At 33.7% G+C, this 25,712-nt stretch overlaps 1 protein-coding gene across 1 annotated transcript; it reads right to left on the minus strand.

The window, feature by feature from the left end:
• Positions 1-10,598: 10,598 nt before the first annotated feature.
• On the minus strand, positions 10,599-11,621 carry LOC139848794 (uncharacterized). Its single transcript, XM_071838489.1, has 3 exons — positions 11,457-11,621; positions 10,870-11,345; positions 10,599-10,776 (listed from the first exon to the last, which is right to left on the minus strand). The coding sequence occupies exons 1-3, from the start codon at positions 11,619-11,621 to the stop codon at positions 10,599-10,601; spliced, it is 819 nt and encodes a 272-aa protein (XP_071694590.1).
• Between the last annotated feature and the right edge of the window lie 14,091 nt (positions 11,622-25,712).

Here is a 25,712-nt window from a genome sequence, read left to right on the forward strand (position 1 = left end):
GATTCAACGGTTATCTATTATCTTACTTACAACCACCGATATTCGTATCCGCTCACCCCAGAATAACCATTTTCAATCAAATTTCATATTCGGATTTTGACCTACCAGAATCCAACAAGTGGCATAAAGAAGAAAACATTGGACAAAATAAAAAAAAAATTGTTAGAAACACACGATTTAACTAATTAAAAATCTATTAAGGATTCCACGCTAACTGTTCCGGCTAACTCTGGACAATTAAAATGAATTAAAATGTTGATTGTAACATATGAAGCTAAACAATTCTTCAAGCTTGCCACTTGATTTTATCTTAAACCTCATTCGTAACTTGATGATTACAATTCGCATTCAAATCCTTTCATGATTCCTGAAAACACCTCGACCGAGAAGTTGAACCCGCCGCACCTTGCCTACGGAATGAAGATTTATACATACAGTTATACACCTGAAGAACTCTCGAACCCAAATTCATAATCTAACACATAACGTATTGAATCCTTTGCCATTTATTAGCAAGAACAACCCTACAATTCCTTTTCAAGAAGCTAATTTTGTCACAGCTCCACTTCGACTTTTTAGTGAGATTATTTCTATTATAATCATGATATTTATACCTTGTCCTTTCGCCGTCATTACCGGAAAACCTTTTATATCCCTCGACAACATCAACAGGTGCACCAGCAGATCGTTATCCTTTTGGCGAAATCAACAATCAGTATTTTGAAAATCTCGCGGAACTTCTTCCATCATATCTATAATGTCTATCCCTAAGAATTTCATAATCTGAACATGAAGTTTCTGAAAAACACCCGGGACTATGAAATAGTTCTTGAAATGCTAACGAAGCAGCAAAAACTGTAAACGACTTTAACGGTCAAAAGTTTGATGACAAAGAATAGTAAGGTGGTAAAGCTGAAAAAAAAAAGTTTGGAACTAGAAAACGGATGAAGCAAAGTATGAAAGAGGCTGTGGATAAATCACAGGGACTGAACCTGCTCTCAAAGAATACAAACGATTCCGTACCTGCTGAAACCGTCAGTAAGAACCCTACTCTTTATTCAAAACCTTGCCCGGATGATATTTTTCATCATCATCTTATCTTAGATATTATAAGATATCTTCATATCATTCGTTATACATATTTTTCATATTTCTGGAGATATTTTTACAACTATTCCTATCTGCGATCATTTATCTCTCCGTAACATCTGCGTTACAATATAAAAGAAACTGTGTTAATTTCTAAATTCTGAAACCTCCGAGATTAAAATATAAATGATTTGAAGTAGTGTTGGGAACTGATGCATGAATTAGTATAATATAATGAAACTTGATCAACTTCATTATATTACAGTAAGTCATGTTAAGTTTCTAATGGAATGTGATGATTCACAGTACCGTCATCATGTGCCATGTTACACGGCTCTTACATTCTATCAAGTCTCCAAACATATTAGAACGTATCACCTTGATAGTTCTATTTTTCCGGAATATTCGAGTAATTTAACGAATCAAGATCGTACCATTACAATTTCATTCTAAAACCAATAGCTAGGTTCATTCCAAATTTCCTACCTACGAATTTCGGACCATTGTTCGCTTGGCTCGAGGATAGGAAGAAGAAACGAAGGGACAAAACCTCAGAATAGAAATAGGAACATAAACCACAGCAAATAAGAGAGAGCATTAACTGTGGATGACAATGATTTTAAGGGACGGGAGTAGGAACATCGAAATATAAGGGAAGGTATAAAACCTAACAACAACCCCGAAACTACAAACCGTGCATATCAATACGTATTGCAACGTAAAGGCACGGGAGAATTAAAAACATTATAATTCCAAGGAAAGGATAAAAGAGAATAGATTCTTCTGGTGATAGATGAAAAAGAAGAATGAAAGATATGAAAGTTAGAAATATAACAAGGATTAGAATGGGATGGAGCATATTAGCGAATGTCTTAAAGTAGGAACTAAAGAGAAAGAATAGAAGATGTGGGAAGAAAGAAAGGGAAGGAGGTAAATTTATAGTGAAATATTCGACAAAGAAATCAAAACAGATTGCCGCGTTAAATCAAAGAAGATCCTGATCGCCGCAAAACTAAATCTTATTACATAAGATTTTCTTTAAAACCCTTAAATCCCGGAAATCGATCATAATCACGTCATCGGTTACAACAATTCTATATTTACTCATTTCACTCTTTTGTGATAGCTTCGCTCGTGCGTCTCACATAACCGAATCGTTTTATCTAAATCTTTCAATAATGATAAAATTTCATTATTACCTCATATTCGTCATGAAAACATTCCTATTGTTATTTATGACAACCTCTACCAAATTTCGAGGACGAAATTTCTTTAACGGGTGGGTACTGTAACGACCCGGAAATTTTCGACCAAATTTAAACTCTAATCTCTATATGGTTCCGATACGATAAGCAAAAACCCTAAAGTTGACCCGCACTTTTTCGATCGTTCTATACTTATAAGATTAATATTTACATAAATTAAACCTTACCAACATGATAAGTAATCCAAATTGTTGAGACTTATGTTTTCGAAAAGAGTTTTACACAACGTTTGACCGTCTAGTTTGACCGATGATATCACGAACTATACAATATATGATAATTATACGTTTGTGTATATATATGTATATATACATATTTAACATGATCTAAGAATGTTTTAATATCTCATTTTGTATTAATAACAATAAGTTATAAGTATATTTTGAAACTACTAACTTAAGTTTTCAAAACGATAACCATACGTAACGTTATTTGACTTAAATACTTATGACCTATAATGTTTATACATATATCGTATAAGTAATGTATTTAATCACTTTTAAAGACTTAAATACATAAAACAATATAAGTATATTTACAAAAGATAGCTATATTTGAATCCTCGTTCCGTTTTCTCAAAGATTTCTATACGTATACCTAGGGTATATGTACCCGTATCATACGCAGCTTCTAGATGTATTTACTATTGGTATATACCAATAAAAATCTGCTCCTTAGCAGCCTTAAATGATTAAGAAACATGTGGAACCAACCATTTGTCAAGTAGCATGAATTATTTAGCAAGAAAACAAAGTTAGGTATTTTTTTTTCCTTTATAACCTAAAAACGTTTTTATGCATGCACACCATTTCTTCACCCCATTTTCTTATACTTACACTTCCATTTCTCTCTCAAAATACTCTTAACTTCATACTTGATCATCTCCAAGCATTTTCCCCATCATTTAGCTTCAAAAACCTTACTTAAACACCATAAGAAAACCATACAAAAACACTTCAAGAAATCCTTCCAAGAACACAAACTTACTTCCAATCTTTCATCCAATTCCATCACCCTTTTGGTTCTAGCTTTTTACTCCTCTTTTACAGAAACCTTGTCCAAGGAACTTGAGGTAGTATCTATGTTCATAACCTTATTCGATTCATATATATATAGCTATCATATTTTGTGGTATACAATTTTAACAACAAGAACATAGTTTGAAAGTTTTCAAACTTGTTTGCAAACTATATAGATCCTTCTAACTTAACTTTTAAAATACTTCAAGACCTGTAATATAACTTAAATATATGCTAACTTAACAAGGTATAACTTGGTTTTTCAAAGAATATCTTAAAAACTGTTTTTACGACGTCGGAGTGTAACCGGGGACTGTTTTGGGTTGGATAATTAAAAACTATCTTAAACTTTGAATTGGAGGTTTATGTTCTGGAAAAATGATTTTTACTATAAATATGTTAACACATAGAAATTTCATGATTTAATTCAAAGTATAAGTATTTTTAGAAAAATGGTCATTAAGTGTTATTTTTTTGTAACAAAAATGTTTAACTTCATAAGTTTCACTAAATTTTCACCTATGCCGTGTGATTTTGAATACAAACCAAGGTATTTTCAGTTCATAGTCTTAAAGAGGGACTCGATCCAATGAGATGGCAAGTTGAATCAACGAAAACGGATTTGTAACGAAGAAACTATGACCGAAACAAAATTGGTTATCCTAGACTTGTTTAACTTCGGGATTAATTGGGAAAAATTAAATAAATCACATATTTCTAAGATAACATGATATTTTATATATATGTACTTATAATTCAATTTTATATGGTTCAGGATCACCCGTAAACAACACGAGAAGATTAATCATAAGATCCCATGTTTGTACGCAACACGTCATTTGACAACACCGGTACTTTATGTACGCAACACGTCATTTGACAACACCGGTACCGTGGGTCAAGATTAATCTCGACCAATACATATACGATGGGGTTTTATTTATTTCGTTGGGGGTTTTATTTATTTCATTGCGGGTATATTAAACATCTAAAAATGAACCATTAAAATTGAATTACTAACAACGAGCTGCTAACTACGGACTAAGGAATTATTCAAAGTATTAAAAGTATAACAAGTATATATATGTGACGTTTGTTTAAAAAGAAAAGGTATTGATATATTATATATGGATAGGTTCGTGATATCAACTGGAGACCAAGTCAAATTATATATATCTTCAAGACGAAAGTGAGTATATAGTCCCACTTTTAAACTCTAAATATTTCGGGATGAGAATACATGTATTTTATGTTTTACGTTATGGACACAAGTAACTGAAAAATATATTCTACGTTGAGTTGTACCACTGGCATACTTCCCTGTAGCTTGGTAACTAATATTTACAGCGGTATTGTAAATGCGAATCCTGTTGATAGATCTATCGGGCCTGACAACCCCAACCGGACTGGACGACCAGTATTCAACGGTTGCACAGTACTTCGTTTCGTGACTACACTTGGTACAGTGTAGTAAGATTTCATATTAAAGGGAATATGCGACGTGATTAATTGTTAAGTATGGTTACCAAGTGCTCAACCACTTAGAATATTTTTATTAAAATGTTTATATATGAAATCTTGTGGTCTATATTTATATCGCTGTCGACATTAAACCTATATCTCACCAACTTTATGTTGACATTTTAAAGCATGTTATTCTCAGGTATGAATTAAGTCTTCTGCTGTGCATTATCTCGTACTAAGGATACTACTTGAGGCCATTAAGGACTTATATCATAAGGCGTTGCATTCGAGTCATTGAAGTTCATAGAGACTATTATTAAGTAAATGGCGGTTTTGGTCATTTGAATATTATGAAATGTCAGGCGAATATGTCAATTATGGATGTAACTATAGATTGTCTTTTAAGAATAAATGCAACGTTTGTAAGATGTATCATATAGAGGGCAAGTACCTCGCAATGTTATCAACTATTGTAATTCGTTTGTAATCAATATGGACAACGTCCGGATGATTAGTTTCGGATCCTTTCAGTGAGTTATAGGTTTAACCTATATATTATCAAATCATAATAATAGACCACAAGATTTCATATTTCAATATACATCCCATACATAGAGATAAAAATCATTCATATGGTGAACACCTGGTAACCGACATTAACAAGATGCATATAAGAATATCCCCTATCATTCCGGGAAATCCTTCGGACATGATAAAAACGAATTCGAAGTACTAAAGCATCCGGTACTTTGGATGGGGTTCGTTAGGCCCAATAGATCTATCTTTAGGATTCGCGTCAATTAGTAGATCGGTTTACTAATTCTTAGGCTACCAAGTAAAAGTGGCATATTCGGCTTCGATCATTCACCCATATAATGTAGTTTCATTTACTTGTGTCTATTTCGTAAAACATTTATAAAACTGCACGTATTCTCATCCCAAAATATTAGATTTTAAATGTGGGACTATAACTCACTTTCACAGATTTTTACTTCGTCAGGAAGTAAGACTTGGCCACTGGTCGATTCACGAACCTATAACAAATATGTACATATATATCAAAGTATGTTCAAAATATATTTACAACATTTTTAATACGTTTTACTGTTTTAAATTTATTAAGTCAGCTGTCCTCGTTAGTAACCTACAACTAGTTGTTCAAAGTTAGATGTATAGAAAAAAATTGATATATATTATCTTGAATCAATCCACGACCCAGTGTATACACGTCTTAGGCTAGATCACAACTCAAAGTATATATATTTTTGGAATCAACCTCAACCCTGTATAGCTAACTCCCACATTACTGCATATAGAGTGTCTATGGTTGTTCCAAATAATATATATACATGGGTCGTTTTGATATGTCAAAACATTTGCATACGTGTCTATGGTATCCCAAGATTACATAATATATTAGAATACATGTATAATACAATATATGTTAGCTAGAATATGATTTGTATAGATTTGTTAAACATTTCCCGTAGCTAAAATAATCAAAAAAATATCCAATCTTGTTTTACCCATAACTTCTTCATTTTAAATCCGTTTTGAGTGAATCAAATTGCTATGGTTTCATATTGAACTCTAATTTAAGAATCTAAACAGAAAAAGTATAGGTTTATAGTCGGAAATTTAAGTTACATGTCAATTACTAAAGAGGTAGTCATTTTCGTCGAAAAAACGACATCTTGATGACCATTTTGGAAAACATACTTTCACTTTGAGTCTAACCATAATTTTTGGATATAGTTTCATATTCATAAGAAAAATCATTTTCCCAGAAGAAAAACTTTTAAATCAAAGTTTATCATAGTTTTTAATTAACTAACCCAAAACAGCCCGCGGTGTTACTACGACGGCGTATGTCCGGTTTTACGGTGTTCTTCGTGTTTCCATGTTTTAAATCATTAAGTTAGCATATCATATAGATATAGAACATGTGTTTAGTTGATTTTAAAAGTCAAGTTAGAAGGATTAACTTTTGTTTGCGAACAAGTTTAGAATTAACTAAACTATGTTCTAGTGATTACAACTTTAAACCTTCGAATAAGATAGCTTTATATGTATGAATCGAATGATGTTATGAACATCATTACTACCTCAAGTTTTCCGAATAAAGCTACTGGAAATGAGAAAAATGGATCTAGCTTTAAAGGATCCTTGGATGGCTTGAAAGTTCTTGAAGCAGAATCATGACACGAAAACAGTTCAAGTAGGATTTTCACTCGAAATAAGATTGTTATAGTTGTAGAAATTGAATCAAAGTTTGAATATGAATATTACCTTGAATTAGAAAGATAACCTACTGTAAATAACAAAGGTTCCTTGATCTTAGATGATTACTTGGAATGGATTAGAAAGCTTGGAAGTAGACTTGCAAACTTGGAAGTATTCTTGATTTTTATGAAACTATACTTATGGAATTTATGAAGAACACTTAGAACTTGAAGATGGAAATTGAGAGAGATCAATTAGATGAAGAAAATTGAAGAATGAAAGTGTTTGTAGGTATTTTTGGTCGTTGGTATATGGATTAGATATAAAGAATATGTAATTTTGTTTTCATGTAAATAAGTCATGAATGATTACTCATATTTTTGTAATTTTATAAGATATTTCATGCGAGTTGCCAAATGATGGTTCCCACATGTGTTAGGTGACTCACATGGGCTGCTAAGAGCTGATCATTGGAGTGTATATACCAATAGTACATACATCTAAAAGATGTGTATTGTACAAGTACGAATACGGATGCATACGAGTAGAATTGTTGATGAAACTGAACGAGGATGTAATTGTAAGCATTTTTGTTAAGTAGAAGTATTTTGATAAGTGTCTTGAAGTCTTTCAAAAGTGTATGAATACATATTAAAACACTACATGTATATACATTTTAACTGAGTCGTTAAGTCATCGTTAGTCGTTACATGTAAGTGTTGTTTTGAAACCTTTAGGTTAACGATCTTGTTAAGTGTTGTTAACCCAATGTTTATTATATCAAATGAGATTTTAAATTATTATATTATCATGATATTATGATGTATAAATATCTCTTAATATGATATATATACATTAAATGTCGTTACAACGATAATCGTTACATATATGTCTCGTTTCAAAATCATTAAGTTAGTAGTCTTGTTTTTACATATGTAGTTCATTGTTGATATACTTAATGATATGTTTACTTATCATAATATCATGTTAACTATATATATATATATCCATATATATGTCATCATATAGTTTTTACAAGTTTCAACGTTCGTGAATCATCGGTCAACTTGGGTGGATAATTGTCTATATGAAACCTATTTCAATTAATCAAGTCTTAACAAGTTTGATTGCTTAACATGTTGGAAATACTTAATCATGTAAATATCAATTTTATTTAATATATATAAACATGGAAAAGTTCGGGTCACTACATGTAGTATTTGGAAACTAATGTAATATGGGGGTTATTCCTTAAATAATCGCCCATTTGTTTAAAACATGCATTATGTATAATAATGGTGTGCTTTTTATGAAATGAATGCAATATTTTCTAAAACGTATCATATAGAGGTCAAATACCTCGCTATGAGACCAATGAATCACATACCTCGTTTATAGTATTATGGACGGGTCGTTTCAATTGGTGCCATTAATGTAGGTAAAGTTTTCAACAATTTCTTCATTTCCTGAAACGCGGTTTTTGCCTCGCTTGTCCATACAAAGTTTTTTTGCTTTAAACTACCTTTCAAAGTTTTGAAAAAAGGCAACTGCCTTTCTGCGGCCTTGGACAAAAATCTTGTTAATGCAACTAATTTGCTCGTCAAACTTTGCACCTCTTTAACTCTCTTCGGCGTAATCATATTCTCAATAGAGCAATCTTCTTTGGGTTAGCTTGAATACCCTGTTCAGTGACGAGGTAGCCCAAACAATTTCCTTCTGTCTCGCCAAAACTACATTTCGACGGATTAAGCTTCATATTTATCCTGCACAACGTATCAAATGTTTCTCGCATATCGTCCATACTGCGCGCTTGTGTTGTACTTTTAATGACTAGATCATCCACATAAGCCTCAAGGTTGCGCCCAATTTGGTTTTCAAACGCAGTGTCAATTAACCTCTGCTATGTTGCACCCGCGTTGATTAATCCAGAGGGCATCATTATATAATAAAATATACCTTTGCCTGTGTGGAAAGCGGTTTTATCTTCATCTTCCTTAGCCATTGGAATCTGATGATATCCCCTCGCAGCATCTAAAAAACATTTGAATGGAAAGGCATGTAATGACTCCACTTTTAAATCAATTTCTGGAAGCGGGTAATTATCTTTAGGACATGTGATATATCTCGAATTACATATATTTTTAGTCGTAATATTTGTTCTTATGATCTTGGTTTCGGGTGCATTTGAAGAACTTTTGATGTTTATTTGGTTTAAATGATAATCTCGTATTTAGAGTATTGGTTTGGAGCATTACGGTTAATATTTTCAAGTTTTCTAGTTTAAAGTGCTGAAATGGTCCGAATTCACCAGCAATACAGAGATGTGATAACGCATATGGGGCAAACTCTAAAGATGGGCCGAGTTATTTTTGAGCCTGTAGCACGCCTTATTGTAATCCAAAATTCAGCCGACATAAGGGATTATATGGTTCAGTTTTTTTTGTCATTAGTTGGGAGGATATATTAATTATATATACTCCCTATTCGTTTGACAATAGGAGGCGAACTTTAGATTAGGTTTTTATTTTTATTCTTATTTTTTTTCGGTTCAAGGAGGGCCACGAAGTGGCTGGAGACAATTTAATTTATTTTGGATCTCGAATTCTTTTATGTCTTCACCGATTACGGCTCAAGTGGAGGTTGGGATTAATTAGTTTTGCTTGGTGTAAGCTAACTTTGTTCTTAAGACTTTGGATTTTCAACCTCCACGTAAGTTATTGTTTTGGCATGTGACTGTTCGGTAACATCTACTTAAATTATTCAATAATTAATTTGATGTTCTTGATTACTTTGTTTGTTAATTCAAGTTTAATTATGAGCTAGTTATTTTTATATTCACTTATATGATTGAACCTAGGTAATGGATTGCTAATCTTTTATGTCTATAAAATTAATTGCTCTTGATCCATGATTCTTAATTACTCCCATTGATTGATCCCATTAATTACTTGTCTGTTGATTGATGTAACGAGAGTTACTAGATTAATTAATTTATCTAGGTTATTGAGAAATAAGTAGATAGGTTGAATTGCATGTGGGACACCAGTGTAATTAGACTAGTAATTAATCCCATCAATTGAGTAGGTAATTGTGAAGCCTAAAGAGGGACACCGATTTACCCTTCAACTGAATCACCATCTTGAGTAGTTATAGATTGATTGATTGTGTTCTTTAGAAGCGTCTGGGAGACCAACGTGAAAAACCGACACTTTCATGATATAATTGGTAACTAAGTAAGGGACCCAGCTTATCTTACTAATTGATTAATGAACTTGGTTAACGAGAGTTATACTTAGGGATTTAATTACATAGTTCTTAATAACAGCAATCTAGAACCTAGGGAATTGAATCTAAGTGAATACCCCTTTATTATATTAAATTCGTGTTTGTTTTCTTTGCTTTAATTAGTTTAAAATCAAAATCCCCATTTTTACAACTAAATCTTCAGAATAATTATTAGTCTTTAAATCTTAAACACTGCTCTCTGTGGACGAATTCGTAATCATATTACAATAAGATTAGGTGTGTTTCAAGCATATCAACATGCTTTATTGAGATCTTTGAAATCAATACACATCCTCCATGAGCCATCAGGCTTCTTTACTAAAACCGAGTTCACGTTCCATGATTGGTATTTAACTTCACGCAAAATTCCTGCTGCTATAAGCTTTGTTACCTCCTCGCATAACCATTTAGTGCGATCTGGGGCCATACCCCTGCACTTCTGGACTACAGGCTTTAAGGTAGAATAGACATTAAGCTTGTGTTCCGCTATATAACGCGGAACACCAGTCATATCTTTCTCACACCAAGCAAAAACATCCATGTATTCCATGAGTAATTGCACAATCTGCGCTTTTGTATCCGCACTAATATTGAGGCCGATTTTAATTTTTTGATCGGGATACTCAAGATTAACCACTACCATGTTAATCTCAGCATCAGCGCATTCTTTAACTGCGCCTTTCATGGTAACAGTTGCACAAACAGGGATGACACTCGCCGAGCTTACCGTCGCCACACCTTTACGCGTTGTAAATTTAACCATGCCATGAATGGTAGATGAAACAATTCCGAATTTAACCAACGCAGATCTACCTAATAGCATATTGTAGCGGGAAGAAGTTCGCATAACATAGAAGTCTAATTGTCCTTGGCGTACCAAATTAGCATTATTTTCATCAACAAGCTCAATATTTAAAGACAACCGCCCTATAGGCAATGAAGATTCTCCCGCAAAGCCAGTTAGCGAGGTTGCAGTGGGTTTTAAATTCGCCTTAATACTCTCTGGTAATCGAACAAAACATTACTCATAAACAATATCGACACTACTGACATTATCAACATGAACCTTCATAATTGTGATTCCAGACTGTGCAATTTTTCACGATATTACTATCGGTATTTCAGAGAAATCTTCGGTTTGCATTTCGGGGAAACTTATTGGCGCGAACTGCCATTTCTGAAGCATTTTTGCAGATTTTCGCTTTCTTCCCCTCTTTTGAGCATTTGCTTGCATAGTAACAGCAGTATCACAAACGTTTCCAGTATTACTTGTCATTTCAACGAGTAATCAATTTGTCGCAAATTTCAAATGTGTTTACCTGTGAATCATCAAAACAACACACGATTAGAATTAAACAGACCATTTTATTGTTCGATAGCACAAAACAAAACATTTCGTGTTTAATTTTGAACGGGTCCCACGGATGGCGCCAATTGATCAATCCTATATTAATATTACTTAATTAAGGATTGATTGCAATGAGATTAAAGTGGTGGAATGGGATGTTGATGATTGTTTTGGGCCCTTATAATCGTCTTTCACTTTAACAATCAAGTGATCAACCACCCCGACCCGGTCTTGATTATTGATTAGTATAATTCACCTTAACACAATTTAAAAATTCCTTGGGCAAAGTCACAAGTGAAAATTACAAAGGCTAGAGCAAATGATAGAGAATCAACAACCTATAAATGAGAGGCCAAGCTTCCTATTTATAGTTTTTAGAATATTCGCGGTGTGCGGGTTAATTATTATCCGCATTGACTTAGCGGAAAGAATCTGCAATCTTTATTAATGTGCAATCTGATCCGCGAACTTCAACTTTCAGCAGATCTTCTAAATCCTTTAAGTATACTTCGCGTAATTTCTGTTTTCAGCCTTTAACACTTAAAATATACATATACAATGCCATGTATATGATCATATAGTGCTCTAAACAGAATCAACGAATGAATTGAATATACTTATACTATATATACTAAAGTACTCCGTAGCAATTACTTAAGCAATTATATGGAGTAAACTAGTGAAATGACTCGCGAAACCACAAATTTGTTTAAACTAAATAGTTTAACAATATGTTTTTGGTATTAAGTGAATGTAATTGTTAAAGCCGTTTAGTTTAATGGCCCGTGAAACTGCTGATTCCGAATAAGTAACTTTTTGTTGTTTTTTCAAATATATAGAGACATGTATTTTCGCATACACATGTAACGTAATTAATCCCATAAACAGAATCCATATTTGAATATTAATAATAATTATAATTATAATTATAATAATAAAAATAAATAATAATAATAATAATAATAATAATAATAATAATAATAATAATAATAATAATAATAAAGTTTGCTTAAAAAATTGAGTATATATATTTTTAATAATAATTATTAGTAATAACAAATGTCTTTTAAAGTTTAAAAGAAAAATATAAAATACAATTATTATATGAAAGTTGTAGAATATGTTTCAAAATTTGTACATGTGTTCATTGGGTGTTTTGTAGAAGATTATACAGTTTTAAAGTTTGTACATCATGTGAATGTTTTATCAAAATGTTGTACATCATGCTTCAAATATTGTACATATAGTCATGGAGGTATTTTACTAAAATGTTGTACATAATGCTTTAAATATTGTTAATATATGGGTATGAGAGTATTTTATCATAATGCTTCATATATTATACAATTAATATGTAAATATTTGTATTAAATACATTAATTATTTTAATGATATTACCATGTAGGGTTAGATTTTATTCTTTTTATTTTTGATTTTTTTTTAAAGTTTGAATAATCCTTATTTCTGACATCATCATTATAGAGATTCATTAGATAGTATAGATTATAATGAAAAAATTATATAATTACAATATTTCATTTATTATACGAATATTACCTTTTTCAATTTATTTTACAAATATTATCTTCTTTTCTTATTATATTAACGAGATGAGTCAACGCGCTCCGTTGTTTGCGAAATTTTTTTGTTGTTGTATATAATTGTAATAATTTTCAATTAATTTTAAAAATAATGAGCGTTACATAATAAAAAACGATAATCTTTTTCAATATTCCAATTACACATAATTTAATTTCAAAAATAAACTAATTAAATTCAAATTACTTGGATACTTTTAACTAACAGTAAAATGTGGGTAAAAGTAAAATAAAAATTGTACACAAATAATTAAAAAATTTATAAAAGAAAGATGGTAAGAAAAGTTGATGTAAGAACTAAAAAATTAAAAAGAGAGAAGGCTTAAATTAAAAAATAAAATGAAGCAAGAGAATATGATTGAAAATGAAAATAAAAAAGAAAGTGGAGAGAACATAGTAAAAATTAAAAAAGAAAATAAAAAAATGAATGCTAAAAATAAACAAATAAAAAGGTACAAGTGAGATTCGAACCTTTAGAACTCAGGAAACAAATTAGACCCACTAAACTATGCTAGCTCCGCATTTACATAATTTATTTACCGAAATTTAGTATCTAACCATTTAATAATTTCATTTCTTAAAAAATAAAGAAAAAAACAACAACATGAATTATAAATTGTAAAATGATAATTTTAGGAGAGATGAAGAGTAACGGAGAGCAACTAACATTTGATATATATAGATTAATAATAATAAATATATATAGAGTACTATATATTATTGTTAGTTAATGTATTTATCCATTTTATTATGTAAGCTCATGTATATAACGGTCCATTCCTATAAGTCCATTAGGTTTGCTCGTGTTTGGGTTATTTATACCTATTACTCATGTACGTCTAATTCAATCAATCAATAACTGATATCACGTTAACATAGTATCAGACAACTATCAAAAACTTTAAAAGCTGCTGATCGAATTCTTCCTTCATCAGCATCGATCGACTGCTCCTTTCCTTTCTCTTTAATGGCGCCTTCAGGAAAGTTTGAAAAACATTATACGGTCATGTCGGTAACTCACTTAATACCGATTAAACTTGACCTAGCAAAGCTTAACTATACCCACTAGAGCACCCTATTGGGTTCGATATCCCTCAATGTCTCAGAAAATATTCTTGATCAGCTCCTAAATTCCCAACGAAAAATCGTGTTTTGAAAAAAACTTTCACAACAACAAAAGATCCAAGGTTGTCGATTTAACTGCAGAATTACGAGCTCTCAATATAGGCGATCAAACTCCCAAGCAATACTTCCGCAAAATTGACATGCTTTCTCCCATGTTAAGTAACCTCGGGGCTAAAGTGGAACGTGATGACCTTGTCACATACGCGATCAATAGTTTAAATGATCGGTTCCCTCACGCCACTCATATGATTCTCCATAGTAATTGTTTCTGAGCTATGATACCATGCAGTCCTTGGTAACGCTTGAAGAAATTCAACTCATAATAAAGGACCGTGTCATCGAATCTCCAGGTTCACCATCGGCACCTACTGCTCTAATTGCGCAAGTTTCTCACCCGTTGAATCCTCCTACCATTTCCAATAATAGCCCTCAAGTGTGTCACAATTTTAATCGAGGGCATTGCAGATTCGGTGAGTATTGTCGTTATTTACGTCATAATACTCGTACAGGAAGCACCGAAAATACGTCCAATACCCCACGCCCAACGAAAAATCACAGGCCCACTTGTTAGAAATTATAGCAGCCCAACAACAACTTATAGCACAACAAGGGCAGTTTCGGGCCTATGCACCAACTACGGCCCAATTTCAGTTCAGGTCGCGTATCCCTTGGCCCAGTTAGGCAGTCCACCTGGTTTTCCTGCTCACGGGCCGCTAGCCAACTTGGTTAGTCTACACTTGGCTTTTGCTTGTCCTCAAGCAAATAAAGACAAAACATATGAGGAGTATACTGAAATGTCCCGTTCTTATTGATTAAAAACGTTCCATATTAATTGATTTCGTTGCGAGGTTTTGACCTCTATATGAGACGTTTTTCAAAGACTGCATTCATTTTAAAACAAACCATAACCTTTATTTCATCAATAAAGGTTTAAAAAGCTTTACGTAGATTATCAAATAATGATAATCTAAAATATCCTGTTTACACACGACTATTACATAATGGTTTACAATACAAATATGTTACAATGAAATAAGTTTCTTGAATGCAGTTTTTACACAATATCATACAAGCATGGACTCCAAATCTTGTCCTTATTTAAGTATGCGACAGCGGAAGCTCTTAATAATCACCTGAGAATAAACATGCTTAAAACGTCAACAAAAAAAATGTTGGTGAGTTATAGGTTTAACCTATATATATCAAATCGTAACAATAGACCACAAGATTTCATATTTCAATATACATCCCATAAATAGAGATAAAAATCATTCATATGGTAAACACCTGGTAACCGACATTAACAAGATGCATATTTAAGAATATCCCCATCATTTCGGGACACCCTTCGGATATGATATAAATTTCAAAGTACTAAAGCATCCGGTACTTTGGATGGGGTTTGTTAGGCCCAATAGATCTATCTTTAGGATTCGCGTCAATTAGGGTGTCTGTTCCCTAATTCTTAGATTACCAGACTTAATAAAAAGGGGCATATTCGATTTCGATAATTCAACCATAGAATGTAGTTTCACGTACTTGTGTCTATTTTGTAAATCATTTATAAAACCTGCATGTATTCTCATCCCAAAAATATTAGATTTTAAAAGTGGGACTATAACTCACTTTCACAGATTTTTACTTCGTCGGGAAGTAAGACTTAGCCACTGGTTGATTCACGAACCTATAACAATATATACATATATATCAAAGTATGTTCAAAATATATTTACAACACTTTTAATACATTTTGATGTTTTAAGTTTATTAAGTCAGCTGTCCTCGTTAGTAACCTACAACTAGTTATCCACAGTTAGATGTACAGAAATAAATCGATAAATACTATCTTGAATCAATCCACGACCCAGTGTATATGTATCTCAGTATTGATCACAACTCAAACTATATATATATTTTGGAATCAACCTCAACCCTGTATAGCTAACTCCAACTTTCACATATAGAGTGTCTATGGTTGTTCCGCAATATATATATATAGATGGGTCGATATGATAGGTCGAAACATTGTATACGTGTCTATGGTATCTCAAGATTACATAATATACAATATAAGTTGATTAGGTTATGGTTGGAATAGATTTATTACTAACTTTCACGTAGGTAAAATGAGTAGTTTTTATCAATCTTGTTTTACTCGCCATTTATTCGTTTCTAATCCGTTTTGAGTGATTCCAGTGGCCACGGTTTCGTATTGAACTTAACTTTTTGAATCTAAACAGAAAAAGTATAATTTTATAGTCAGAAATACAAGTTACAAGTCGTTTTTGAAAGAGGTAGTCATTTCCGTCGAAAGAACGACATCTTGATGACCATTTTGAAAAACATACTTTCACTTTGAGTTTCACCATGATTTTTGGATATAGTTTCATGTTCATAAGAAAAATCATTTTTCCAGAAGTATAGCTTTTAAATCAAATTTCTTCTTAGCTTTTAATTATCCCAACCAAAACAGCCCCCTGTTTTACTACGACGGCGTATATCCAGTTTTATGGTGTTTATCGTGTTTCCGGGTTTTAAATCATTAAGTTAGCATATCATATAGATATAGAACATGTGTTTAGTTGATTTTAAAAGTCTAGTTAGAAGGATTAACTTTATTTGCGAACAAGTTTAGAATTAACTAAACTATGTTCTAGTGATTACAAGTTTATAACGTTGAATAAGACAGCTTTTTATGTATGAATCGAATGATGTTATGAACATCATTACTACCTCAAGTTCCTTGGATAAACATACTGGAAATGAGAAAAATGGATCTAGCTTCAAAGGATCCTTGGATGGCTTGAAAGTTCTTGAAGCAGAATCTTGACACGTAAACAATTTCAAGTAAGATTTTCACTCGAAATAAGATTGTTATAGTTATAGAAATTGAATTAAAGTTTGAATATGATTATTACCTTGTGTTAGAAAGATAACCTACTGTAAGTAACAAAGGTTTCTTGATCTTGGATGATTACTTGGAATGGATTTAGAAAACTTGGAAGTAAACTTGCAATCTAGGAAGTATTATTGATTTTATGAAACTAGAACTTTTGGAATTTATGAAGAACACTTAGAACTTGAAGATAGAACTTGAGAGAGATCAATTAGATGAAGAAAATTGAAGATTGAAAGTGTTTGTAGGTGTTTTTAGTCGTTGGTGTATGGATTAGATATAAAGGATATGTAATTTTGTTTTCATGTAAATAAGTCATGAATGATTACTCATATTTTTGTAATTTTATGAGATATTTCATGCTAGTTGCCAAATGATGGTTCCCACATGTGTTAGGTGACTCACATGGGCTGCTAAGAGCTGATCATTGGAGTGTATATACCAATAGTAAATACATCTAAAAGCTGTGTATTGTACGAGTACGAATACGGGTGCATACGAATAGAATTGTTGATGAAACTGAACGAGGATGTAATTGTAAGCATTTTTGTTAAGTAGAAGTATTTTGATAAGTGTCTTGAAGTCTTTCAAAAGTTTATGAATACATATTAAAACACTACATGTATATACATTTTAACTGAGTCGTTAAGTCATCGTTAGTCGTTACATGTAAGTGTTGTTTTGAAACCTTTAGGTTAACGATCTTGTTAAGTGTTGTTAACCCAATGTTTATAATATCAAATGAGATTTTAAATTATTGTATTATCATGATATTATATGTATAAATATCTCTTAATATGATATATATACATTAAATGTCGTTACAACGATGATCGTTACATATATATGTCTCATTTCAAAATCATTAAGTTAGTAGTCTTGTTTTTACATATGTAGTTCATTGTTGATATACTTAATGATATGTTTACTTATCATAATATCATGTTAACTATATATATATATATATATATATATCCATATATATGTCATCATATAGTTTTTACAAGTTTTAACGTTCGTGAATCACCGGTCAACTTGGGTGGTCAATTGAATATATGAAACCTATTTCAATTAATCAAATCTTAACAAGTTTGATTGCTTAACATGTTAGAAACACTTAATCATGTAAAATAAAAATTTCATTTAATATATATATAAACATGGAAAAGTTCGGGTCACTATAGTACCTACCCGTTAAATAAATTTCGTCCCGAAATTTTAAGCAGTTGGAAGTGTTGACGTATCTTCTGGAAATAAATGCGAGTATTTCTTCTTCATCTGATCTTCTCATTCCCAGGTGAACTCTGGTCCTCTACGAGCATTCCATCGAACCTTAACAATTGGTATCTTGTTTTGCTTAAGTCTTTTAACCTCACGATCCATTATTTCAACGGGTTCTTCGATGAATTGAAGTTTTTCGTTGATTTGGATTTCATCTAACGGAATAGTGAGATCTTCTTTAGCAAAACATTTCTTCAAATTTGAGACGTGTAAAGTGTTATGTACAGTCGCGAGTTGTTGAGGTAACTCAAATCGGTAAGCTACTGGTCTGACACGATCAATAATCTTGAATGGTCCAATATACCTTGGATTTAATTTCCCTCGTTTACCAAATCGAACAACGCCTTTCCAAGGTGCAACTTTAAGCATGCCCATCTCTCCAATTTCAATTTCTATATCTTTTCTTTTAATGTCAGCGTAGCTCTTTTGTCGACTTTGGGCGGTTTTCAACCGTTGTTGAATTTGGATGATCTTCTCGGTAGTTTCTTGTATTATCTCAGGACCCGTAATCTGTCTATCCCCCACTTCACTTCAACAAATCGGATAAAGTGCTTCAAACGGCGCCATCTCAATGCTTGAATGGTAGCTGTTGTTGTAGGAAAATTCTGCTAACGGTAGATGTCGATCCCAACTGTTTCCAAAATCAATAACACATGCTCGTAGCATGTCTTCAAGCATTTGTATCGTCCTTTCGCTCTGCCCATCAGTTTGTGGATGATAGGCAGTACTCATGTCTAGACGAGTTCCTAATGCTTGCTGTAATGCCTGCCAGAATCTTAAAATAAATCTGCCATCCCTATCAGAGATAATAGAGATTGGTATTCCATGTCTGGAGACGACTTCCTTCAAATACAGTCGTGCTAACTTCTCCATCTTGTCATCTTCTCTTATTGGTAGGAAGTGTGCTGATTTGGTGAGACGATCAACTATTACCCAAATAGTATCAAAACCACTTGCAGTCCTTGGCAATTTAGTGATGAAATCCATGGTAATGTTTTCCCATTTCCATTCCAGGATTTCGGGTTGTTGAAGTAGACCTGATGGTTTCTGATGCTCAGCTTTGACCTTAGAACACGTCAAACATTCTCCTACGTATTTAGCAACATCGGCTTTCATACCCGGCCACCAAAAATGTTTCTTGAGATCCTTGTACATCTTCTCCGTTCCAGGATGTATTGAGTATCTGGTTTTATGAGCTTCTCTAAGTACCAATTCTCTCATATCTCCAAATTTTGGTACCCAAATCCTTTCAGCCCTATACCGGGTTCCGTCTTCCCGAATATTAAGATGCTTCTCCGATCCTTTGGGTATTTCATCCTTTAAATTTCCCTCTTTTAAAACTCCTTGTTGCGCCTCCTTTATTTGAGTAGTAAGGTTATTGTGAATCATTATATTCATAGATTTTACTCGAATGGGTTCTCTGTCCTTCCTGCTCAAGGCGTCGGCTACCACATTTGCCTTCCCCGGGTGGTAACGAATCTCAAAGTCGTAATCATTCAACAATTCAATCCACCTACGCTGCCTCATATTCAGTTGTTTCTGATTAAATATGTGTTGAAGACTTTTGTGGTCGGTATATGTAATACTTTTGACCCCATATAAGTAGTGCCTCCAAGTCTTTAATGCAAAAACAACCGCGCCTAATTCCAAATCATGCGTCGTATAATTTTGTTCATGAATTTTCAATTGTCTAGACGCATAAGCAATCACCTTCGTTCGTTGCATTAATACACAACCGAGACCTTGCTTTGATGCGTCACAATAAATCACAAAATCATCATTCCCTTCAGGCAATGACAATATAGGTGCCGTAGTTAGCTTTTTCTTCAATAACTGAAACGCTTTCTCTTGTTCATCCTTCCATTCAAATTTCTTCCCTTTATGCGTTAATGCAGTCAAGGTTTTTGCTATTCTGGAAAAGTCTTGGATGAACCTTCTGTAGTAACCAGCTAGTCCTAAAAACTGGCGTATGTGTTTCGGAGTTTTCGGGGTTTCCCACTTTTCAACAGTTTCTATCTTTGCCGGATCCACCTTAATACCTTCTTTGTTCACTATGTGACCAAGGAATTGAACTTCTTCCAACCAAAATGCACACTTTGAAAACTTAGCATACAATTCTTCCTTCCTCAATACTTCTAACACCTTTCTCAAATGTTCACCGTGTTCTTGATCATTCTTTGAGTAAATAAGTATGTCATCAATGAAAACAATGACAAACTTGTCAAGGTATGGTCCACACACTCGGTTCATAAGGTCCATGAATACAGCTGGTGCATTAGTTAAACCAAATGGCATGACCATAAACTCGTAATGACCGTAACGTGTTCTGAAAGCAGTCTTTGGAATATCATCTTCTTTCACCCGCATTTGATGATACCCGGAACGTAAGTCAATCTTTGAATAAACAGACGAGCCTTGTAGTTGATCAAATAAGTCGTCAATTCTTGGCAGTGGGTAGCGGTTCTTGATGGTAAGTTTGTTCAACTCTCGGTAGTCGATACACAACCTGAATGTACCATCTTTCTTCTTGACAAACAAAACAGGAGCTCCCCACGGTGATGTGCTTGGTCGAATGAAACCACGCTCTAAAAGTTCTTGTAATTGGCTTTGCAGTTCTTTCATCTCGCTGGGTGCGAGTCTGTAAGGAGCACGAGCTATTGGTGCAGCTCCTGGTACAAGATCTATTTGAAATTCAACGGATCGATGTGGGGGTAATCCCGGTAATTCTTTAGGAAATACATCGGGAAATTCTTTTGTGACGGGAACATCATTGATGCTCTTTTCTTCAGTTTGTACTTTCTCGACGTGTGCTAGAACAGCATAGCAACCTTTTCTTATTAGTTTTTGTGCCTTAAAATTACTAATAAGATGTAGCTTCGTGTTGCCCTTTTCTCCGTACACCATTAAGGGTTTTCCTTTTTCTCGTATAATGCGAATTGCATTTTTGTAACAAACGATATCTGCTTTCACTTCTTTCAACCAGTCCATACCGATTATCACATCAAAACTCCCTAGCTCTACTGGTATCAAGTCAATCTTAAATGTTTCGCTAACCAGTTTAATTTCTCGATTCCGACATGTATTATCTGCTGAAATTAATTTACCATTTGCTAATTAGAGTAAAAATTTACTATCCAAAGGCGTCAATGGACAACTTAATTTAGCACAAAAATCTCTACTCATATAGCTTCTATCCGCACCCGAATCAAATAAAACGTAAGCAGATTTATTGTCAATAAGAAACGTACCCGTAACAAGCTCCGGGTCTTCCTGTGCCTCTGCCGCATTAATATTGAAAACTCTTCCGCGGCCTTGTCCATTCGTGTTCTCCTGGTTCGGGCAATTTCTAATAATGTGGCCCGGTTTTCCACATTTATAACAAACTACATTGGCATAACTTGCTCCGACACTACTTGCTCTGCCATTACTCGTTCCGACACCATTTGTTCCTTTCGTTCTATTAACCCCTGGTCCGTAGACCTCACACTTCGCCGCGCTATGACCATTTCTTTTACACTTGTTGCAAAATTTGGTGCAGAACCCCGAGTGATACTTTTCACACCTTTGTCATAGCTGCTTCTGATTGTTGTTGTTGTTGCGGTTATTATTGTTGTTGGGATGATTGTTGTTGTTGTTGTTGTTGTTGTTGTTGTTGTTGTTGTTGTTGTTGTTGTTGTTGTTGTTGTTGTTGTTGCTGCTGCTGCTGCTGTTGTTGTTGTTGCTGCTGCTGCTGCTGCTGCTGCTGCTGTTGTTGTTGTTGTTGTTGTTGTTGTTGTTGTTGTTGTTGTTGTTGTTGTTGATGTTGTTGTTGTTGGGATAGTTGTTGCGATTATTGTTGTAATTGCTGTTGTTGTTGTATTGGTGATTCTTATCACCGTTTTCTTCCCACTTTCTTTTGACTTGCTTCACATTGGCCTCTTCAGCAGTCTGTTCTTTAATTCTTTCTTCAATCTGGTTCACTAGTTTGTGAGCTATTCTACATGCCTGTTGTATGGAGGCGGGCTCGTGTGAACTTATATCTTCTTGGATTCTTTCCGGTAATCCTTTCACAAACGCGTCGATCTTCTCTTCCTCATCTTCGAACGCTCCGGGACACAATAGGCACAATTCTGTGAATCGTCTTTCGTATGTGGTAATATCAAATCCTTGGGTTCGTAACCCTCTAAGTTCTGTCTTGAGCTTATTGACCTCGGTTCTGGGACGGTACTTCTCGTTCATCAAGTGCTTGAATGCTGACCACGGTAGTGCGTAAGCATCATCTTGTCCCACTTGCTCTAGATAGGTATTCCACCATGTTAACGCAGAACCTGTGAAGGTATGCGTAGCGTACTTCACTTTGTCCTCTTCAGTACATTTACTTATGGCAAACACCGATTCGACCTTCTCGGTCCACCGTTTCAATCCGATTGGTCCTTCGGTTCCATCAAATTTCAAAGGTTTGCAGGCAGTGAATTCTTTATAGGTGCATCCTACACGATTTCCTGTACTGCTAGATCCAAGGTTATTGTTGGTATGTAGCGCAGCCTCTACTGCGGCTATGTTTGAAGCTAGAAAAGTATGGAATTCCTCTTCATTCATATTCACGGTGTGTCGAGTAGTCGGTGCCATTTCCTTCAAAATAGTCAAATGGAACAAGTTAATCATACAGAATATTAAGAGTAGTTAATAGTATTTCGTAGCATAATATGAACTCATTTATAAAAGCTTTTTCTTCATATTAGCGTTTTATAAGTTTAAATTCAGGTAGTACCTACCCATTAAGTTCATACTTAGTAGCTAATATACATTTCAACTACTACAATTCTATATGAAAAACTGATTATAATAATATTTCGCGTTCAAACTTTTATACAATATTTTACAAACTTACAATACCGCTTATTTTACATAAAGCATGAAATATAGCACAAAATAACTTTGATCAAGATAGTTGTGAAGATAATTCTAGCTAGTACACAAGTCGTTCAGCAAAGGCAATAAAGACACGTAATTCATACGTCCAGAGACAAGTCATGCATTCTGGTTTTACTAGGACTACTTCCCATCCTTGGTCTTGTGGAACATAATCATTATGGCCGTTGATAAGACAGCGTGTTGTAACGTCGTCAAAGGGACGAGGGTTACGTAATGTCCAACAGTCCCGTAACAATCTAAAAACCTTGTTTCTCACCCCAACTACTGAGTCCGTTACTTGTGGAAATGTTTTGTTTAATAGTTGTAGCCCGATGTTCTTGTTCTCACTTTGGTGAGAAGCGAACATTACTAACCCGTAAGCATAACATGCTTCTTTATGTTGCATGTTAGCCGCTTTTTCTAAATCACGAAGTCCTATATTCGGATATATTGAGTCAAAATAATTTCTTAACCCGTTGCGTAAAATTGCATTTGGGTTCCCCGCAATATATGTGTCAAAGTAAACACATCGTAACTTATGGATTTCCCAATGTGATATCCCCCATCTTTCGAACGAAAGCCTTTTATAAACCAAGGCATTCTTGGAACGTTCTTCGAATGTCTTACAAACTGATCTCGCCTTAAATAGTTGTGCTGAAGAATTCTGACAGACTCTAGACAAGATTTCATCAATCATGTCTCCGGGTAGGTCTCTTAAAATATTGGGTTGTCTATCCATTTTGTGTTTTTATACTGTAAAATAGACAAGAGTTAGATTCATAAAAAAAATACTTATTAATACAAGCAATCTTTACATATATCATAAAGCATAAGCACACTATATTACATATATTACACCACATGAATACAACTATCTTATTCTGACTCGCTCGTTTCTTCTTCTTCGGTTTTGGTTCGTTTTGCCAAGTTTCTAGGGATATATGATGTTCCCCTAATACTAGCTGTCGTTTTCCACAACGGTTTAGCAAAACCTAGTGGTTTAGAGGTTCCCGGGTCATTGTTACAACTTAAGGACTTCGGGGGTTGACGATACATATAAAGTTCATCGGGGTTGGAATTAGATTTCTCTATTTTTATGCCCTTTCCCTTATTATTTTCTTTTGCCTTTTTAAATTCAGTTGGGGTAATTTCTATAACATCATCGGAATTCTCGTCGGAATCCGATTCATCGGAGAATTGGTAATCCTCCCAATATTTTGCTTCCTTGGCAGAAACACCATTGACCATAATTAACCTTGGTCGGTTGGTTGAGGATTTTCTTTTACTTAACCGTTTTATTATTTCCCCCACTCGTTCTATTTCTTCTTCCGGTTCCGATTCTTCTTCCGGTTCCGACTCTTCTTCCGGTTCCGACTCTTCTTCCGGTTCCGACTCTTCTTCCGGTTCCTCTTCGGGAACTTGTGAATCAGTCCACGAATCATTCTAATTTACATTTGACTCTTCATTATTATTAGTTGAGTCAATGGGACTTGTTCTAGAGGTAGACATCTATCACATAATATCAAACACGTTAAGAGATTAATATATCACATAATATTCACATGTTAAAAATATATAGTTTCCAACAAAATTTGTTAAGCAATCATTTTTCAAGTAAACACGGTCGAAGTCCAGACTCACTAATGCATCCTAACAAACTCGATAAGACACACTAATGCAAAATTCTGGTTCTCTAAGACTAACGCTCGGATACCAACTGAAATGTCCCATTCTTATTGATTAAAAACGTTCCATATTAATTGATTTCGTTGCGAGGTTTTGACATCTATATGAGACGTTTTTCAAAGACTGCATTCATTTTAAAACAAACCATAACCTTTATTTCATCAATAAAGGTTTAAAAAGCTTTACGTAGATTATCAAATAATGATAATCTAAAATATCCTGTTTACACACGACTATTACATAATGGTTTACAATACAAATATGTTACAATGAAATAAGTTTCTTGAATGCAGTTTTTACACAATATCATACAACCATGGACTCCAAATCTTGTCCTTATTTAAGTATGCGACAGCGGAAGCTCTTAATAATCACCTGAGAATAAACATGCTTAAAATGTCAACAAAAAAAATGTTGGTGAGTTATAGGTTTAACCTATATATATCAAATCGTAACAATAGACCACAAGATTTCATATTTCAATATACATCCCATACATAGAGATAAAAATCATTCATATGGTGAACACCTGGTAACCGA

The sequence above is a fragment of the Rutidosis leptorrhynchoides genome, chromosome 5 (genome assembly GCF_046630445.1).
Source record: "Rutidosis leptorrhynchoides isolate AG116_Rl617_1_P2 chromosome 5, CSIRO_AGI_Rlap_v1, whole genome shotgun sequence".
Lineage (NCBI taxonomy): Eukaryota > Viridiplantae > Streptophyta > Magnoliopsida > Asterales > Asteraceae > Rutidosis > Rutidosis leptorrhynchoides.